Source organism: Misgurnus anguillicaudatus, chromosome 13, assembly GCF_027580225.2.
Source record: "Misgurnus anguillicaudatus chromosome 13, ASM2758022v2, whole genome shotgun sequence".
Lineage (NCBI taxonomy): Eukaryota > Metazoa > Chordata > Actinopteri > Cypriniformes > Cobitidae > Misgurnus > Misgurnus anguillicaudatus.
This window is the reverse complement of record NC_073349.2, coordinates 19,787,556-19,805,706: the sequence shown is the minus strand read 5'-3', so window position 1 is coordinate 19,805,706 and position 18,151 is coordinate 19,787,556. Positions and strand designations below refer to the sequence as shown.

Below are 18,151 nucleotides of genomic sequence, written 5' to 3'. Positions count from 1 at the left end.
CACATTGTCCAATGTTAAACTTATAGGGGTGGTTTACCGGACAGGGCTTATCTTAGTCCCAGACTAAACGCATGTTTGAACTGCTTTAATTTTAAAACCTTGTACTGACACATCTTATAAGTGCATATTATAAGTGCTATTGTTTTGTCTCAAGATGCAAACCAGTAATGTTTTTTGTACGGTATGTTTGTAAAAACTACTTTAATGTCCTAATATAACTAAGGCCTAGTGTCCTGGATTAATCTAAACCCTGTCTGGGAAACCACCCCATAGGTAAAACGTTTAATCCAGTGACAGTTCTGTGGTTTGGGAGGGAATGTTAAGTTGCCATATGTCTATTTTTCCTTTTTTCATAAACAGATCATGACGTCCTGAGGCTCTTAATATCACACGTTCATAGCTAGCAATATTTGACATAAGGTCCATCCATTCATCATTTGAGGAAGGTGTGTCTGATTTCCAATGTCTAAGAATGACTCTACAACCAGAAACCATAGCTAAACGGCACCATAACATCTGTTGTCGAGATAAATGCATATGCTACGGTGTAATACCCAACATACAGAAGGCAGGGTTCTTATATAATGAAAGGTCAAAAATACTATTAACAAATTGTACCATTTTCTCCCACATTCCCTCCACCATGTCACATTCATATAATGAACCATAGTACCTAAATCTTTGTTACACCGCCAGTATAGTGTAGTATCTCTTAGTTTGCCATATGTCTATTTTTCTGTGTTTATGTCAGATATGTGGACATGTCCCATGTGTGATCTATTCTAGAGAGACAGGGCTGTCTTACATAAATGTTCTTTATAGGCTGCTGAGCCTAGAACTGTGTGGCATCAGTGGCACCAGCATCAGCCACATAGCTAACAAAGTACTCTGGCAATCTGCCCTTTTTTGAGCAAAGAACATATACACACTTTTTTTTTTCGCACAAACACACATATACAGTATACACTCACCTAAAGGATTATTAGGAACACCTGTTCAATTTCTCATTAATGCAATTATCTAATCAACCAATCACATGGCAGTTGCTTCAATGCATTTAGAGGTGTGGTCCTGGTCAAGAATGGTGTGAAAAGGGAAAAACATCCAGTATGTGGCAGTCCTGTGGGCGAAAATGCCTTGTTGATGCTAGAGGTCAGAGGAGAATGAGTCGACTAATTCAAGATAGAAGAGCAACTCTGACTGAAATTACCACTCATTACAACCGAGGTATGCAGCAAAGCATTTGTGAAGCCACAACACGCACAACCTTGAGGCGGACGGGCTACAACAGCAGAAGACCCCACCGGGTACCACCCATCTCCACTACAAATAGGAAAAAGAGGCAACAATTTGCATGAGCTCACCAAAATTGGACAGTTGAAGACTGTAAAAATGTTGCCTAGTCTGATGAGTCTCGATTTCTGTTGAGACATTCAGATCGTAAAGTCAGAATGTGGCGTAAACAGAATGAGAACATGGATCCATCATGCCTTGTTACCACTGTGCAGGCTGGTGGTGGTTGTGTAATGGTGTGGGGGATGTTTTCTTGGCACACTTTAGGCCAATTGGACATTGTTTAAATGCCACGGCCTACCTGAGCATTGTTTCTGACAATGTCCATCCTTTTATAACCACCATGTACCCATCCTCTGATGGCTACTTCCAGCAGGATAATGCACCATGTCACAAAGCTCAAATCATTTTAAATTGGGTTTTTTTAACATGACAATGAGTTCACTGTACTAAAATGGCCCCCACAGTCACCAGATCTCAACCCAATAGAGCATCTTTGGGATGTGGTGGAACGGGAGCTTCATGCCCTGGATGTGCATCCCACAAATCTCCATCAACTGCAAGATGCTATTCTATCAATATGGGCCAACATTTCTAAAGAATGCTTTCAGCACCTTGTTGAATCAATGCCACATAGTATTAAGGCAGTTCTGAAGGCAAAAGGGGGTCAAACACAGTATTAGTTTGGTGTTCCTAATAATCCTTTAGGTGAGTGTATGGTACTTAACATGTATCATTAGCTAGTGGTACTTTGTGGCACTAAAATAACAAATCCCAGCTGTAAAGTTAAAAAAATGCAGAATGTCAAAGTAACCCTCAATGTTGGGGTAAAACTTAAGGGAGCACATGCAGTTTAAGGGAGACTGGGGGCAGTTGCAACAAGTCTTATCAGAAACAAGCTAGTGTGATGATACTCATACTATACATGCAAAGTCAATGTCCTTTATTATCATATGTATAGGTATGGTATACAAGTAAAAAAAATTAAATTCTTTTCCAAAGACTATAGACAAAATACTATACACTACTTTCAGAACAAAATGGCCAAAAATGGGCCCTACCAGCACTCTTTCAAAAAGCAGAGTGCCAATTTGACCTGGGACAAGTTAAGTTCTGTTATTAAAGAAAGATGCAAGCTGCAACATGCGACACAACAATTTGAAGTGTTTATATAATCTGTGGTAGTAAAAAGTCAAATATTATCAAAATATCATGCAAAGACAATCAAATCATATAAACACTAGATAGATCTTTTTATCTAAAATTACAACCGGACAGCTTGTATTTTTTAAAACCCTTATTTTAGACAAACATTGCAGTCATATTGTAAACAGTAATAGATCATAATAGTGGAAAAAAATATATACATATATGTAGCTAAGCTGAGAGCAGATGGTAGATCTCAAATAACTTTTTAATTTTCACTGTCCAGTAGATCCATAATAGATGAGGACATGTCGCTCAAAACAACCAAGCATGCAAAGCAGAAGAAGGGTTTGAGTCTATATGAGTGCTGCATGTGAATAAAACATGAATAGAGGCTTGAAATCCACAATGTTATCAGAGCAGAGTTAGAAAGTGAGGAAGAAAGTGAAAGAGAGAGAGGGCTAAATTTCTGTCAGGATGTTGGCAGCTCCATGAGCTCAGCCCTCGAGTCTGTCAGTTTGTCTCTTGGACTTGTTCACTGAGTTGAACGCTTCAACATGCATTATGCATAAACTTTTTTTTATTTTAGGGGCTTCTTTGAATTTTAGATCTTTTTAATTGGAGGACGTTGTTTTAAGATAACGAGGGACATCTGTTTTCATTATTAAAAAAGATTACATCACCAATTACACCTGAAAACTCGCCTTCACCAATGATACCAAAAATGCTGTCTAGGTAGACTGCTCACTCAGTATAGAGACACAGTCATGGTAATGCACCGCTGGCATTGTGGAAGCACTTTCTTTCCGATTAGATGCCAAGGTAAAACTGCATTTTTAATGTTGCAGACTAGAACCACTTTAGACATGGAAAGATTGGATTACCTTTATTATAATAAATAATGCAGCTGCACTTTCAGATCTATCTATCCATATATGCTTTGATGTTCTTTGGTCTTTTATTTTTTTTCCTTTGATTTTCTGTATATACTGTATGTATGTACCCAGAGCCCCCACTTAGCGAATAAACCTTTTGAATCTAATTCTGAAAATGTATTGTTCATTATTATCATGTTAGCTAATGCAAGCGTTTTGTAAAGTGTTACCTATTTTATTTAATCACCCTTTAGGTTTCTCGCAATTCTCATTAATGCTTTACTGTGTTGCAAATTGATATAAAAGTCTAGTCTGTTAATTGATGATTGTCAAATAAAAAGTATAATATTTATAAGAATTTGCCAAACTTTTTTTGTCATGCAAGCTTCCCAAGAACAGAGAACAAGGATCAGTCTGTTTTCCAAGTAATGTCATTGAGGAATAAGTGTATTTGGTTATGCTGGCAGGAGCTGCTCTCATTTTTCACTGATGTGGCATTTCGGTACTACAGGAGTTGCAGTGCTGTTTATTTTAGATTGAACTATTGACTACCGTGGCAGGTTATATGAATGTCAAAAAGACAAGATTTTTGTAATCTGACAAGCACACCATTTTTAGTCACATCATATTACATCTTAGATTTGTGAGCTCACTACATTATTTATAAAAAAGAGCTGGTGTGTTTTTGTTACACAATAAGGCAACATTTCTACAATGGTGCCCTCTGGTGAACATGTAGAAACTGTACAAATGTTGCAACTGATATAGTTTAAATAAATTGCCTTGTTGTCTTATTTTTGTTTTATTTTGTTTGTTAATGGAAGTTATAAGAATGAACTTGAGGGTTATATCATTAATTAGTCAATAAATGTCGCGAAGTTGAGGGTTAATTCATGAATGAGTCAATAAATATCACGAAGATTACAGGGAATATTTGCAAAAAAATAATAATTTTCACAGTATTAAAATGTCAAAGGCATTGCAAAACAGGACGGCATGAAAAAAATGGTACAAACACTAGGTGGCAGTAGCAGGCAAGAATCTTTAGCAAAAAAAATTATTAACTTTTACATTATGCAAAGCAGAACGTATTTTAATTTTTTATAGGAATTTATACTTCATTAATTTTACCTTCACTACAAGAGGAAAAAATTCAACGATATAAACTTATGTTTGCTAAACTAGGGCTGGGCATAGATTAATCTAGATTAATCTCATACAAAATAAAAGTAATTTTTTGCATAACATATGAGTTTGTGCTGTGTGTAATTATTATGTATATATAAATACACATCCGTCATGTATGTATTTAAGAAACATTTACATGTGTATATACATTTATTTATATTTTCCTAAATTCTATATTATATATATTTAAAAAAAAAACTATATATAAATAAGACTTTTGTTAAATGTATATATATGTGTGTGTGTGTGTGTGTGTGTGTGTGTGTGTGTGTGTGTGTGTGTGTGTGTGTGTGTGTGTGTGTGTGTGTGTGTGTGTGTGTGTGTGTGTGTGTGTGTGTGTGTGTGTGTGTGTGTGTGTGTGTGTGTGTGTGTGTGTGTGTGTGTGTGTGTGTGTGTGTGTGTGTGTGTGTGTTTAAATATACATCATATTTACACACAGCACAAACTCATATATTATGCGAAAAATTACTTTTATTTTGTATGAGATTAATTTAGATAAAATCCAGCCCTACTATAAACATTTTGAGAGGATTCTCACCAATTTTGGTCACTTCCATCCAATATGTTTTTGAACACTAACTTTTGGTTTTGGTAAATGCCTTTCAGTTGCTGCGTTATTATTTTATTATTTATATTATTGTTTTTATTTATTCAGCTTTTCCTTTTGTGAATGTGTTTTTAAAAAGACTGTTCTAATCTAAAGTCTATATAGTGTCTGCCAAATGCATAAAAATGTAAAAAAAAAAAGAAGATTTTTGCAGGAACCTGTTAGAAGACATATAGTTTTGACTTTGACCTTCAATTGAATTCTTTGCTTGGGGTTGTTCAGGGTTTAAGACAGGAAATTAAAGCTCCTCGGATCAAAGTCCAGACCCTTCCGTCATCACAGATAGATGTTTGAAGAAGGTAGAGAGAGAAGTCAGATAAAAGTAAAGGCAAGTTTAGATAATACACCACAGGTAATGGTTATGATAGACACTTAAAACAGAATGGACTTTATGTGCTGGAAAGCAGAACACCGCCTTCCAACACCTATAACTCAAAGTTCATATTGTTGAATTGCTTCCTCTTGTAGACTATAGGATGGTGGTTTGTTTATAAGTGTGTGTGTGTGTGTGTGTGTGTGTGTGTGTGTGTGTGTGTGTGTGTGTGTGTGTGTGTGTGTGTGTGTGTGTGTGTGTGTGTGTGTGTGTGTGTGTGTGTGTGCACAGTCTCTGTATCAATATATGATTACAGCATGATCATAAGTGCTAATTTTGGCATATTGATTTGATAGATGACAAGTCAAGTTGGCATTTACCATCAGAATTTATGTTGCAATAATACTTTATTGCTATTGAATGGAATTTTGAACTTTAAAATTGTAGGAGGAAGTGTTTACAGAAACATTTCATTCAGAATGTCATTGTATTTTTGTGTTTTTGTGCACTTAAAGCACAGTGGAGATATTGGGAGTTATTTGTGACATACCTTGGGGTGGTTTCCCGGGGATTAACTTAAGACAGGACTAGGCCTTAGTTTAATTAGACAAAATAACTAGTTTTAACAAACATGTCTTACTAAAAACATTACTTAAGTAATGTTTTTAATAATTAAGATATTTTAGTGCAAGTTGTTTTCAGTTTGGACAGCTCTTACATTTATTTTAGTCTAGGACTATCTAATCCCTGTATGGGAAACCGCCCGTAATGGTATATGTCTTATATCATATAATGTGCCAATGTTAATTAGATTTTTTAACATTTTCAGGGTTATTATTACTGCTTCACCTTTTACATAAGAAAGTTTCCATTTGTCTTGATCTTGTTTTCACATTAAGGCCATGCAATTGCTTGAAGTTAGCCTATTTTGAAATAAATAATTTTTTTGTTATTATCTTTGGGTTTTAACAGAACAGAGATACCCAACCACAGAGATTTTGACTAAAAGAGACCAAACTGCATTCAAAGGTTGCGTGTTCTGTGAGCAGAACAAATAAAGCTTTATTTGCGTAGTGGGGGGCACCAGTCACACACATAAACACGCACATTGTTTTTATCAACTCAGGATCCTCGGGCGATGAAAAGCGAAACAGAGGGGAAAATCGTTGTTGAGGTCCACTTTAAAAGTAAGTTTGCAATGTATTGTCAAGTAATTATTCTGACTAAAACCATATTTTGCCATATTCACATTGTATTGTGGATTAATTATGATCTGTTCAGCCTGTTCCAGCACAAACACATACGTTGTTTCACAATATAGTGAGGTCATTCCATAGACTTCCATTGTTTATCATGTGAATGTTTTTTCCTATCCCCTAACCCTCACAGAAACATGTGCATGACATTAGAGAAACGTGATTTAGTGAGGAAGTTGGTTGTCATGATATTTCATTATGCTTGTGCAGATTTGACCCTCACATACATACTGTAGCTAATCCTGTACAGTTACACGCAGTTACACACAGAGAGAGAGAGAGAGAGAGAGACACTTGCATGCTCGTGCACCTCTAGGGGGACTCCCGACTTGAGTGAATAGTAGCAGCGCGTGAAGGGAGCATGAAGACGAACGTGACGGTTTCGACCAGCGCGCGCAAGAATGTAACCATCGCCCTACACGCGCTGTCGGATAACACACAGTTCCAGTCGTGATTTTGCCTTTGAAACGCGCTGCGGATTCATGGGGTTTATGGTGAGTGCTGGCTGCCCTTTGGATGTGGTTTCGTTTACTCTTGAAACGTGTGCTTGTTTTAGTGTGTTGTGCATCTTGTTAGCAGCGGCATACGAGCTTTAGTCAACATGTTACAATTGCAAGCGCCGTTTAAACGCACGCTCGTGAAAATATAATAATGTAGCTGCGGTTTGTTAGACGAACATCTTTACGATTAGATGTGGCGCGCGGACATTCATACAGTAACCGTAATGCAAAGGTCTACAGTACAAAATCCAGTCACATTTTCACATCGTAGAGTTTGGGTTTATGGTATTTACTTGTCTAACAACTACGACATCACATTTAGATGCAGTGGGTTTTTAAATGCTGTCTTATGTTCTTGCTTTTGAGACACAGGCAAAGTATGATGTAGAAAAAGGGGATTTTTGTTAGTTATTTCATGAATTTGGTGTGTCCCATGTGAAGTGTCAAACTAGAGCTGTTTGGAGTCATGCCTCTGGATTTATTGCTTTACTGCTGTAAAGTTAAAGGTTTGAGGGTGTCATCCTTTACTTCACTTTCATATTTTCTCCTGTCAGCACTGAATGAATGGTTGAATCTTCCTGCCAAGTTAAATTGAAGAATATCAAACCGCAATGTCTGTAGTGTGCGATCCACAGAGGAAAAATAAGCCCAACTTTCCCGTAGACCACCTTAAGTTTATTGACATAGCTGTGTCTGATTTAAATCTGTTATATTGTGCATAATGTTCATGCTTTCAGGTCATGCATAAAACAAGTGTGTTGTCGTAGTGGTAAAATCATTATTTCCAATTGGAGTACATTTTATTTCATTTGCAGACAGTTAACAAATCGTTTGAAGTTACTAATGTCCTTCACATGAAGTAGACTAGTGACTCATCTGAGCACATTTAGGAAGCATGGACAATTTAATCTGAATTACAGAGCGTTGACTTGTGATGCCACACAGGCAGTAAGCCCTTTGTTGTTAGACACCGAGCTTAAGGCTATGTTTACATGAATGCTTTTTCGCTTTAAAGCGCATTACTTTTGCAACAGTTATGCCTGTCATCCAGACTACTCCAGAGTTTACAAAGAACAGACTTTTGTAAATGCTGCAGACACTGGGCATTTCCCAAATCCAAACAGCATTTTATGCACCCTTGAAGTGCCCTTTGCAAAGGCGATGCCATTTGTAAAGGCGTTCCAAATGAAAGTAAACATCTTAATCCCTCATTGATGGGCTCTTTTAGAAGTTGGCTAGCAGAGTGTAAATGCCATTGGCACTTCAAAAAAGTAAAGCCCAATTTGTACTTCTGTGTCAATTGTATGGCATAGCCTACGGATGGATGTGAACCTGACGAGCACCTCTCCAAAAATTAAACAATGAGTCGGTACCCTCATTCACAAAGCACTTTGGTCCCAGAAAATGTCTTTAAAATTGGCAGACAGGCTTCAGTGTGAACACAAACACGTCCCGTTCTGGGATCGCTCCCGGAAAGAGGACCTAGTAACATTGCCATAAGATACACTGAAAGCGTTGTGTGTGAACAAGACGCAGAAATAATGCCTTAAAGGTGCAGTGTGTAAATTTAGCGGCATCTAGTGGTAAGGTTGCGAATTGCAACCAACGGCTTAGTCCACGGCTCACCCCTCGCTTTTGAAACACATAGAGAAGCTACGGTAGAGATTTACATGCAGATTAACATTCCCGATAAGAAATGCATGCAAACTGGAATGAAGCAGCAATTAGGGAGCTTGTCAAATATCCACTTTGAAGCTGAGATTATTATAGTCTTTTATAAATAAATAAAAAATGCACACGAATGGTTCCTGGAGAGAGAAATAACGGATAATAATAAGCAAACTTTAGATGCTGTGGAGAAAAACAACCAAGTGCAGGACTTTAAACAGTGTCTTTACAGGATCTTTGCGACATCTGTGTGAATGCACGCACGGATTCCGAAAAAATCATTGGCAGTGTGTATGAACCAAAAATCAAACGATCACGGACAAATCCCAGATGCATTTTTCGTGTGTTTTCCGTAATGTCTGTGTGAAAAGGACCAGTATGCAGACCGCAAGCGCTGGTTGCTTGCATTTCCGCTTTCAACAGTAAAAACAAAGATGGACCAAGTTGAGGAGCAATATTTAACAACTCAAGCTGCAACAAGGCGCTGTCTATTTACCTCCGTCATTGCTGATGCTTCTCCAACAATGAACACAACAAGCTGCCTCTTCCTCAGCTTTTGCTTTGGTACTTTAAAGGCATAGTTCACCCAAAATGAAAATTTTCTGTTTATTTACTCACCCTCAGGCCAGTTTGATGACATTTTTTTTCTTCAGTAGAACAATAAAAGAGATATTTTGCAGATACCCCAGTGCTCTGTGATTTGTATAAACATATTGCAAGTCAACGGTTCTGCCTCTTTGAGAGTTAACAAGCCGATATATCCAATACAAAAGTAATCCTCATGACTCCTACAACAATTTACAACATTATTAGCATTAATGCAGAGCCTCTGCCATATATCTGTGTATAGTGTGGATGGAGATCTTATCTGAAATGGCAGCATAGACAAGGATTGTTTACATCTTCGCAATAAAAAGTCGCAATAAAATTGAAATAAAAAACTGTAATTTGTTTTGGAATATTATGTTTTTTTTTTACAAATGATTTATCTGTGAGCTTCATTATTTAAAAACAAATGAATGTGCCCTCATAATCCTTAATCAAAAACCCTTATGACGCGCTGGATTTATTTCAGATGCTAGTCCAAGACGCGCGCATTAAGTCCTTAGAATCGAAAATGTAATTGAATCGAGGATTTGGAGAATCATGACACCCCTAGTAAATACAGAAGAGTCAAGTTTTAAATAGGAAAAATCTCAAAACTCTTTGGTTATTTTTTAGCGCGATGCTAATGGTCTAATCAGATATCATTGATTGTGCTAAGCTATGCTAAAAGTGCTAGCGCCAGACCCGCAGATTAGCTGAATGGATTCCAAAACGGTAAAAATCAAATGTTCAACTCTATGGGAGCTGGAAAATTAGCCTATTTTTTTTAAGTGGAATGTCCCTTTAAAATGCACTCTCATTTTGTATTGCTCTTTGAACATCCAACCCTTGTCATCTGTACAGAGTTGGCTTAACCTGCATCTTTTTAAACATATGTATTTGCACTTTTTTCTTGTGCACACACAGATTTACCAAAAGATTGACTGTTGGAGTGAACACTTTTGTCTGTTAGCAGAGCATTTCCTTTCTTAATTTGGTTTTATGTAAATATGTATACTTTTGGAAATCAGCTGCAGAAAGGTTAACTGTGAGCAAGGGGTAAGCATGGTAAACATGCAGTATTAGGGAAAAAACAATTGCAATGCATTTACACGTACCCTAATTATTGGGACCTTTTGCATTTTACAGTTTACATAGCAGTATATCTAAGCTAGGGACCATGGGTATGTAACATGATGTAACATGGAGAATAATGATTTTTCCATTAAACCACAGTTAGATAAATCAGAGCTGAATTTGTTTTACACATTATGTAAAATACATTATTTACATTTTCACATTTTACACATTAACAAAGTCTTTTAGCAACTTTTAAAAAAAATAATCCAGGAATAATGCTTTTAATTAGATTACATTTTTAACTGTGTTATCATATCACAATGTGTTAAAGGATTAGTCCATTTTCTATAACAGATTATTTACTCGCCACCATGTCATCCAAAATGTTGATGTCTTCTTTTCTTCAGTCAAGAAGAAATTATGTTTTTTTTAAAGGAAAAATTCCAACATTTTTCTCACTTTAATGGACCCCAACACTTAACAGTTTTTTTTCCAAAGGAAACTAAACGATCCCAAACGAGACATAAGGGTCTTATCTAGTGAAATGATTGTCATTTTTGACAAGAAAAATAAAAAATATGCACTTTTAAACCACAACTCTTCTTCCTCCGGCTGTGTGACGCGCCAGCGCGACCTTACGTAATTGCGTAATGCCGTGGAAAGGTCACATGTTACATATATAAAACGCACATTTGCGTACCAATTTAAACAATAAACTGACACAAAAACATTAATTAGTATCATTCGACATACAACAACGTCGGATAGGTCCTCTTTCTCCACACTTGTAAACACTGGGGCGTAGTTTCGCACACGTCATCCGTGACATCTTGACGTGATGATGTATTATGTGAGGTCACGCGGGCGCATCACAGGACCGGAGATAGACGAAAAGAAAGTGCATATTTTTAATTTTTCTTGTCAAAAATGACACTCGTTTTGCTAGATAAGACCCTTATGCCTCGTTTGGGATCGTTTAGAGTCCTATGGAACTCCGTTGTAAAAAACTGTTAAGTGTTGAGTTAAGTCTTAAGTGTTGGGGTCCATTAAAATGAGAAAAATCCTGAAATGTTTTTCTCAAAAAAACATAATTTCTTCTCGACTGAACAAAGAAAGACATCAACATTTTGGATGACATGGTGGTGAATAAATTATATGGATTTTTTTTTTTAGAAAATTGACTAATCCAACTGTTTATATATGTGTGTTAACTGTTTGTGCACCCTTAGGAAATAAGCAGCACATCTGATTCATTAATGCTGAAATCAGATATACACTTTCAATTCCCAGGAAACAGCACATTGATCAGAATCAGAAAGAGCCTTGCAAAGTATGTTGTATGTCTTAGTGACAAATAACTGTCACCAATAAAACAACTGTAATGCAGATAGAATGCAGAAATGAATTCAGCATCCTAATTTCAACAGCAGACAAGTGAAACAAGAGTTGTTAGTTGAAGTTATTTGTGATAATTAGAAATTGTGTCTGGTTACTTAATGTCATCTGCTCTGTTTGTGTTGTACCAACAGACTCTGTTGGGTGAGAGATGCAGAGATCTCAGCAGTACACCAGGAGTTTCTATTGACCCTGTGCTGGAGGGGCTGTCCCAGAACCCACAAACAAACCTTGCATGTGTTCAGAAAACCACCGGTAATATTATCTCTCGAGTCTCTACACTAGAGTAAATGCGGTGCCTTGTAAAACAGAGCAGTGCCAAACAAAGGGGAAGCCACACAGGTAAGCCGACCTTTTCCGAATCGCTTGTCAACAACCACTCTGTAAATACAGTCAGTGGAGAGTTTAGACACACCTGACTGAACGTTGTTTCTCATCATGGCCAACATGAAAACTGGGAAGCATCCCAGATGGCAATCAGTAAAGTTGGTTGAGAGTGTGCAGGGTTAAAATCCGGCTACTTGGAAGAATATAAAATGTAAGCCTTCATCTGTTTACCTTTTTTTTTTTTTTGGGCCACTTTGTAACCACTATAGTTATATTCGTGTTATTTTGAAATGTTCATGACTTGACTATTATGTTAAATGTGCATAAAACTGTATAAAAATAGAAAAAAAAACAGTGGTGTGACTGAACGTTTTACTGACATATGTTGGTTACATAATTTTCATGTATATATTTTAAAGGAAAACACCACCATTTTTCAATATTTTACTATGTTCTTACCTCAACTTAGACAAATTAATACATACTCATCTTTTTTCAATACGTGCGCTTCATCTTTGCGCGGCGCGTCGTGAATGTGTTGGCTTTTGGCCTAGCCCCATTCATTCCTTAGGATCCAAACAGGATACATTTAGAAGCCACCAAACACTTTCATGTTTTTCCTATTTAAAGACTGTTACATGAGAAGTTACATGAAGTATGTATGGTGGCACAAAATTAAATGTGCAGATTTTTCTACGAAGTGCTACAAACTAAGTGCTCTTCCGCCATACAATATAGTTCTCATTTTCTATCCGCTTAAAAATCGCCAGGTTTTATTTTGTGCCACCATACTTACTCGTGTAACAGTCTTTAAATAGGGAAAACATGGAAGTGTTTGGTGGCTTCTTAATTCATCCCTGTTGGAATCCTAAAGAATGAATGGGGCTAGGGTAAATGCTAACACATTCACAACGTGCTGTGCAAAGGAAGTGCATGCATTAAAAAAAGATAAGTAAGTATTAATTTGTCTAAGTTGAGGTAAGAACATTGTAAAATATTGAAAAACTGTGGTGTTTTCCTTTAATATAGCTAAGATTTTTTTTCAGTATCATGCACCACTAGTTGCTTGCTACTGCACATACCCATGTTGTTCTTATTCACCATATATATTTTGTCAGAATGTCTTGGGTCAACGGCTTTAAAGCTACCAGAGTGGACAACCACAAGACGGCATGGGGTGAACGCAATGGCAGGAAGTCGAGGCGTAAAAGGGACTCGTCCCTGTGTAACCCACGCTACATGAGCTGTCTTCGGGATCCTGACTCCATGGATCGTCCATCGCAAAACTACTCCCGTGCAGCGGGCGGTGCCACCAGCAGCAACTTCAGCACACGCTGCGTCTGGCAGGAAGACCACTATGGCAAGAAGGGTGATCTAGGTCTGAGATCCGTAGACCTGGCTTTCGAAGATGCAGAGACGAGGCAAACAAAAGGTGGTGAGGACTCGGATGATTGCGGGGAGGAGAGGAATGGTCCGGACAGGTGTTTTTTGGCTTGCTTGTCGCGGTTGGCTCATGTCTTTCAGACCAAGAAGTTCCAGTCCACCAAACTTGAACGACTGTATCAGCGATACTTCTTCAGGCTAAACCAGAACTCTCTTACGATGCTGATGGGGATGCTGGTTGTCGTTTGTGGCGTCATGCTGGCTTTCCACTGCGTCCAAGGTCCACCTGATGTGGCATACGCCACGGTGCTTTCTGTAGCCATGGCCCTCTTTTTAGTATTGACGGTGGTGTGTAACAGAAATTGCTTCCATCAGGACTACATGTGGATTGTAAGCTACCTGGTGATGGTGGTGTTAATGGTCGTGCAGGTGTTAGGCGTGTGGATGATGGCTCCCCGCAGCTCCTCTGAAGGGATCTGGTGGACGATGTTCTTCATCTACATCATCTACACGCTGCTGCCGGTGCGAATGAGAGCGGCCGTTATTACTGGGGCTGTGCTTTCCACAATTCATGTTATAATGTCATGGAGACTCAACCTTGAGGACAGTCTACTTTGGAAACAGATAGGTGTGTGCTCATCTCAAGCAGTGTACGGGAAAATAAGCCCCAGATGTTGTACTGTAGATTTTGTGTTTTTCCTTTGTAGTATTTTTTCGAGTCTTTTGAAAAATAGGAGGGATCACAAGAGAACAGAACAGGGGTCTTGTGATATGTCTTTAAAGGTTGAACTGTTATCTTACCTTCAACCTTGACATCTTAATGAAGACAATGGTTTTGGTGTTGGACACTACGACAAAGAGCTACAATAGTTAGATAGTAGTTAATAAGTTACATGCCAACAAATAACTAATCAATTGAAGGCACAATCTCCCAACCTTCATATCTCGAAATGCTTTGGAGAGACAAAGATAATTCTTTGGAAAGTTTTGATTGATTCAGTGCTTCACAATGCCACGGTAGATATAGCTATTGTTTTGCTATACGTTAACCTTTAACATAGAGACTTTCTATGCAGGAGTTAAAACGCATTATCTCAAAAGCATTGCTCGAATGCAACATCTCCCCGCGTGCCATCCACATGCTCAATTTGAATTATTTCTGACATTGTCCAGGTTAATGCTGGTTCAGTTAGCTCATGCTCTTGTGTGTTTGCATCTTAGGCCGCTGAGCTGTGGGCTTTCTACTTGGAGCTAAACCCAAGAGAAATGGATTGGGATAATGGCTGCTGATTGACTCAGGCCATGCCCTGGAGCATGTACTTGTTGATTACCATGATAGACATTTGGGATAGGTTCCGGCCTTGTGGGCAATCAATGCTGGACAAAAGTCCAGTGGTTGTGTTGGTGGCTGGTTAGTGCCTTTTAAAAATGCTCTTTAAAATGCAGGGAGCAAGCAAGGTATGCTGCCCTTGTTTGATTCATGGTCTTTTATTCAAGACCACATCGAGAGAAAATTCTTGGGTTGAGGGTGGAACTCTGAAGTTGGAGTTCATGAATTGGTTTGCTAATGTAGAGTGACTCAATAGCTGAAATACAAAAACTAGAGTTTCCCATGGACATAGAAACTTGGATCAGGTGTTGCAAGTAGGGTGGGAAATCCAGGCTAGAGTGTCGATGTAATTATGAGATTAGGAGCATCGAAGTGTATTTTATTTATTGATTTCACATTGATTTCAGTCTTTGACATGACCTTACATAGTCAATTTTAAAGATATTAAGGTTATATGTTCTTTATGTTATGTTGGATGATTACATGTAATTCTATGCAGCAGTTAAAGGGACACTCCACTTTAAAAAAAAATAGGCTTATTTTTCAGCTCCCCTAGAGTTAAACATTTGATTTTTACCGTTTTGGAATCCATTTAGCTGATCTCCGGTTCTGGCGGTACCACTTTAGCTTAGCTTAGCATAATCCATTGATTCTGATTAGACCATTAGCATCGCGCCTAAAACAAAATAACCAAAGAGTTTCAATATTTTAAAACTTGACTCTTCTGTAGTTACATCGTGTGTACTAAGACCATTAGAAAATTAAAAGTTGTGATTTTCTAGGCAGATATGGCTGGGAACTATACTCTCATTGTGGCGTAATAATCAAGGACTTTGGCTGCAGGAGGCACAACGATATTACGCAGCAGCTGAAAATAGTCCCCTTGGTAACTTTTAACAGCAGGGTACTATTTTTGGGCACTGCGTAATATCATTGGGCCTTTAAATAGGAAAATTATCGATATTTTTTAGGCGCGATGCTAATGGTCTAATCAGATTCAATGATTTGTGCTAAGCTATACTAAAGGTGGTACTGCCAGACCAGGAGATCGGCTGAATGAATTCCAAAATGGTTAAAATCAAATGTTTAACTCTAGGGGAGCTGGAAACTGAGCATATTTTCAAAAAAGTAGAGTGTCCCAGTAATTCGCAATAAAAAATATTTAGATGAATTTTTACAGTCACATTGATGCATTTGGCATTAATCTAAATAGACTGGCAATGAGTTTAATGCTTATACTTTTTATTAGTGCATGACAAGTACTCCCTAGGATTTTTTTTCATGGTAATGGTATTTTTGCATGTATATCGATTTCCGAAATATCTTTTAGATGCACATAGAAGTCTATTTTTGATCTTGTAGAGCAGAATGGGCGGACACATTTCTACTGTCTTACACAGACATAATACCCGACTTTACTATAATTTTATGAATGCCATTGTGCGGTAAGCCTAGACCATATTTGTGTATGGCACACAGGGCTGCGTTTTCTTCTACAGCATGTGGCCAATCTGATAAATGTGGTTATACCTCAGGAACCTAATCTACTGCTGCTGGCTTTTTTTCTTTACATTTCTCTCTCTCCCTTCTTCATTTTTTCTCTTTCCCAACTGTCCCTCCCTCTCATACCCTTGCTCTTCGTCTCCCTGTGCTGTTTGTGTCCTGCTGAGATGGCCAGCAGTGCTGAGCAGATAGAGCAGGTCAGTGGGCGATCAGCTGAGGGACAATAGCTGTCTTTGTGAAGATACACAGTGATGGGGTGGAATGTGGTGACAGGAATGGCTGTAGATTGACAGTATGAAATAGTGCCCAAATGACATGCAGGACTAAAAAAGTCTCTCTCTCTATTTCTCTCTTTTCTCTCTCTCATAGTCACAAATACAACAGGGTCCATAAGATGGTCTGTTGTATCTATAGACCTTTTGCGAGTAGACGTCACAGTTACGTCACTGCAGGCTGTGCGTGCAATGTGGTGGCAGAAAAACAGTGGAAATTAATTAGACACTAGAGAAACGCGCAAGATAACTCACGAGAAAATGTCTTGTTGTGCTGTCGAGTGTCAGAATGCCAAAAAAAGATGGCCTTCATTTTTATAAAATACTGTCGTCGAAGACACCATTTGAAGATAAACATGTGTTTATGATTGCAATAAGCCCTTAAACGGACAGATTGGAGTGATGAAATCATCTGAAAATCTTTTAATAATTAGAATAGAAAGTATTTAGAGAAGATATCCGGTGTTCTGTCGAAGTCTGATCCCTCTATGCATTTCTTATAGCGTTTTCATCACGTTACGTTTATAATTTATTTAGAAAGTTTAAAAATTTGAATAAGTTCATAATATCAATAATATCACCATTTATTAAATATTTCATATTTTTTCCATTTTCTATTATTTCTTTTTACCTTATAACTTGTCTTCTTCCTCTTTGTTCTAATTTTTTTTTATAAATTTAATAAATATATAAATATAGCACACACACATGATGTAAAGTGTTATTAATATATAAACAAGCCTATGCATATTATTTGTATGTAAACATAATAGTTTTATAATAGTTTTAAAGCAAACACGTAGGTTGTAAATATAAGGAAGAAATAATAGAAAACAGGAAAATGATGAAATATTTAATAAATGGTATTATATGAAATACATGTAATTATTTGTAACTAAGTATTGCTTAGTTTTTATATGTACTTTAGCGATTCATAGTAAAATAATTGTTTTACAAATAAAGAACAATACATATACATTACATACACACACATATCAGTAGCCAAGCCATTTAAACTTTTAATTTATCTAAAAAATAAACGTAACATGATGAAAACGCTGTAAGAAACATTACACTAAAGAGAAACAGACTTCGACAGAACACCGGATCCATAAAAATCACAGTTTAATGCTAAAACACTTCACACCGCTACTGCAGAGCTGACACTTTCTGCCACCAGTTGAGCTCCGCCCACAAAAAAACGTAATCTCTGTTTGCAAACACACAAATGGTCTATACTGGTGTGCATTTATGCAGCTTGGTACTAAAAGTTTTCTGGAGTAATGGCATGGAGGGCACTTATTGTTTTTATTGTGTAGACTTCGTACTTTGCATGAAATACATTTATATAATAACAACAAATAACTAGATAGCAACTTTGCTATTGTTTTGACACGCATTCAGGTCTGACTGTTTTTGTTGGGACGACC

General features: G+C 37.4%; 1 protein-coding gene across 4 annotated transcripts in view; it reads left to right on the top strand.

The window, feature by feature from the left end:
* The first annotated feature begins 6,495 nt into the window (after nt 1–6,495).
* adcy6b (adenylate cyclase 6b) overlaps nt 6,496–18,151 on the top strand; it is a 54,316-nt gene continuing 42,660 nt past the window's right edge. Inside the window, exons 1-4 of one of the 4 annotated variants that reach the window (XM_073875316.1) lie at nt 6,955–7,172; nt 12,041–12,248; nt 12,369–12,444; nt 13,352–14,244. In XM_073875316.1, coding sequence (XP_073731417.1) covers nt 13,353–14,244 — 892 coding nt within the window. In that variant the 5' untranslated portion in view covers nt 6,955–7,172; nt 12,041–12,248; nt 12,369–12,444; nt 13,352. Of the gene's footprint in view, nt 6,610–6,954; nt 7,173–11,718; nt 11,842–12,040; nt 12,249–12,368; nt 12,445–13,351; nt 14,245–18,151 lie in introns of those variants that run through there. The other 3 variants (XM_073875317.1, XM_073875315.1, XM_073875318.1) reach the window with 3 other exon arrangements.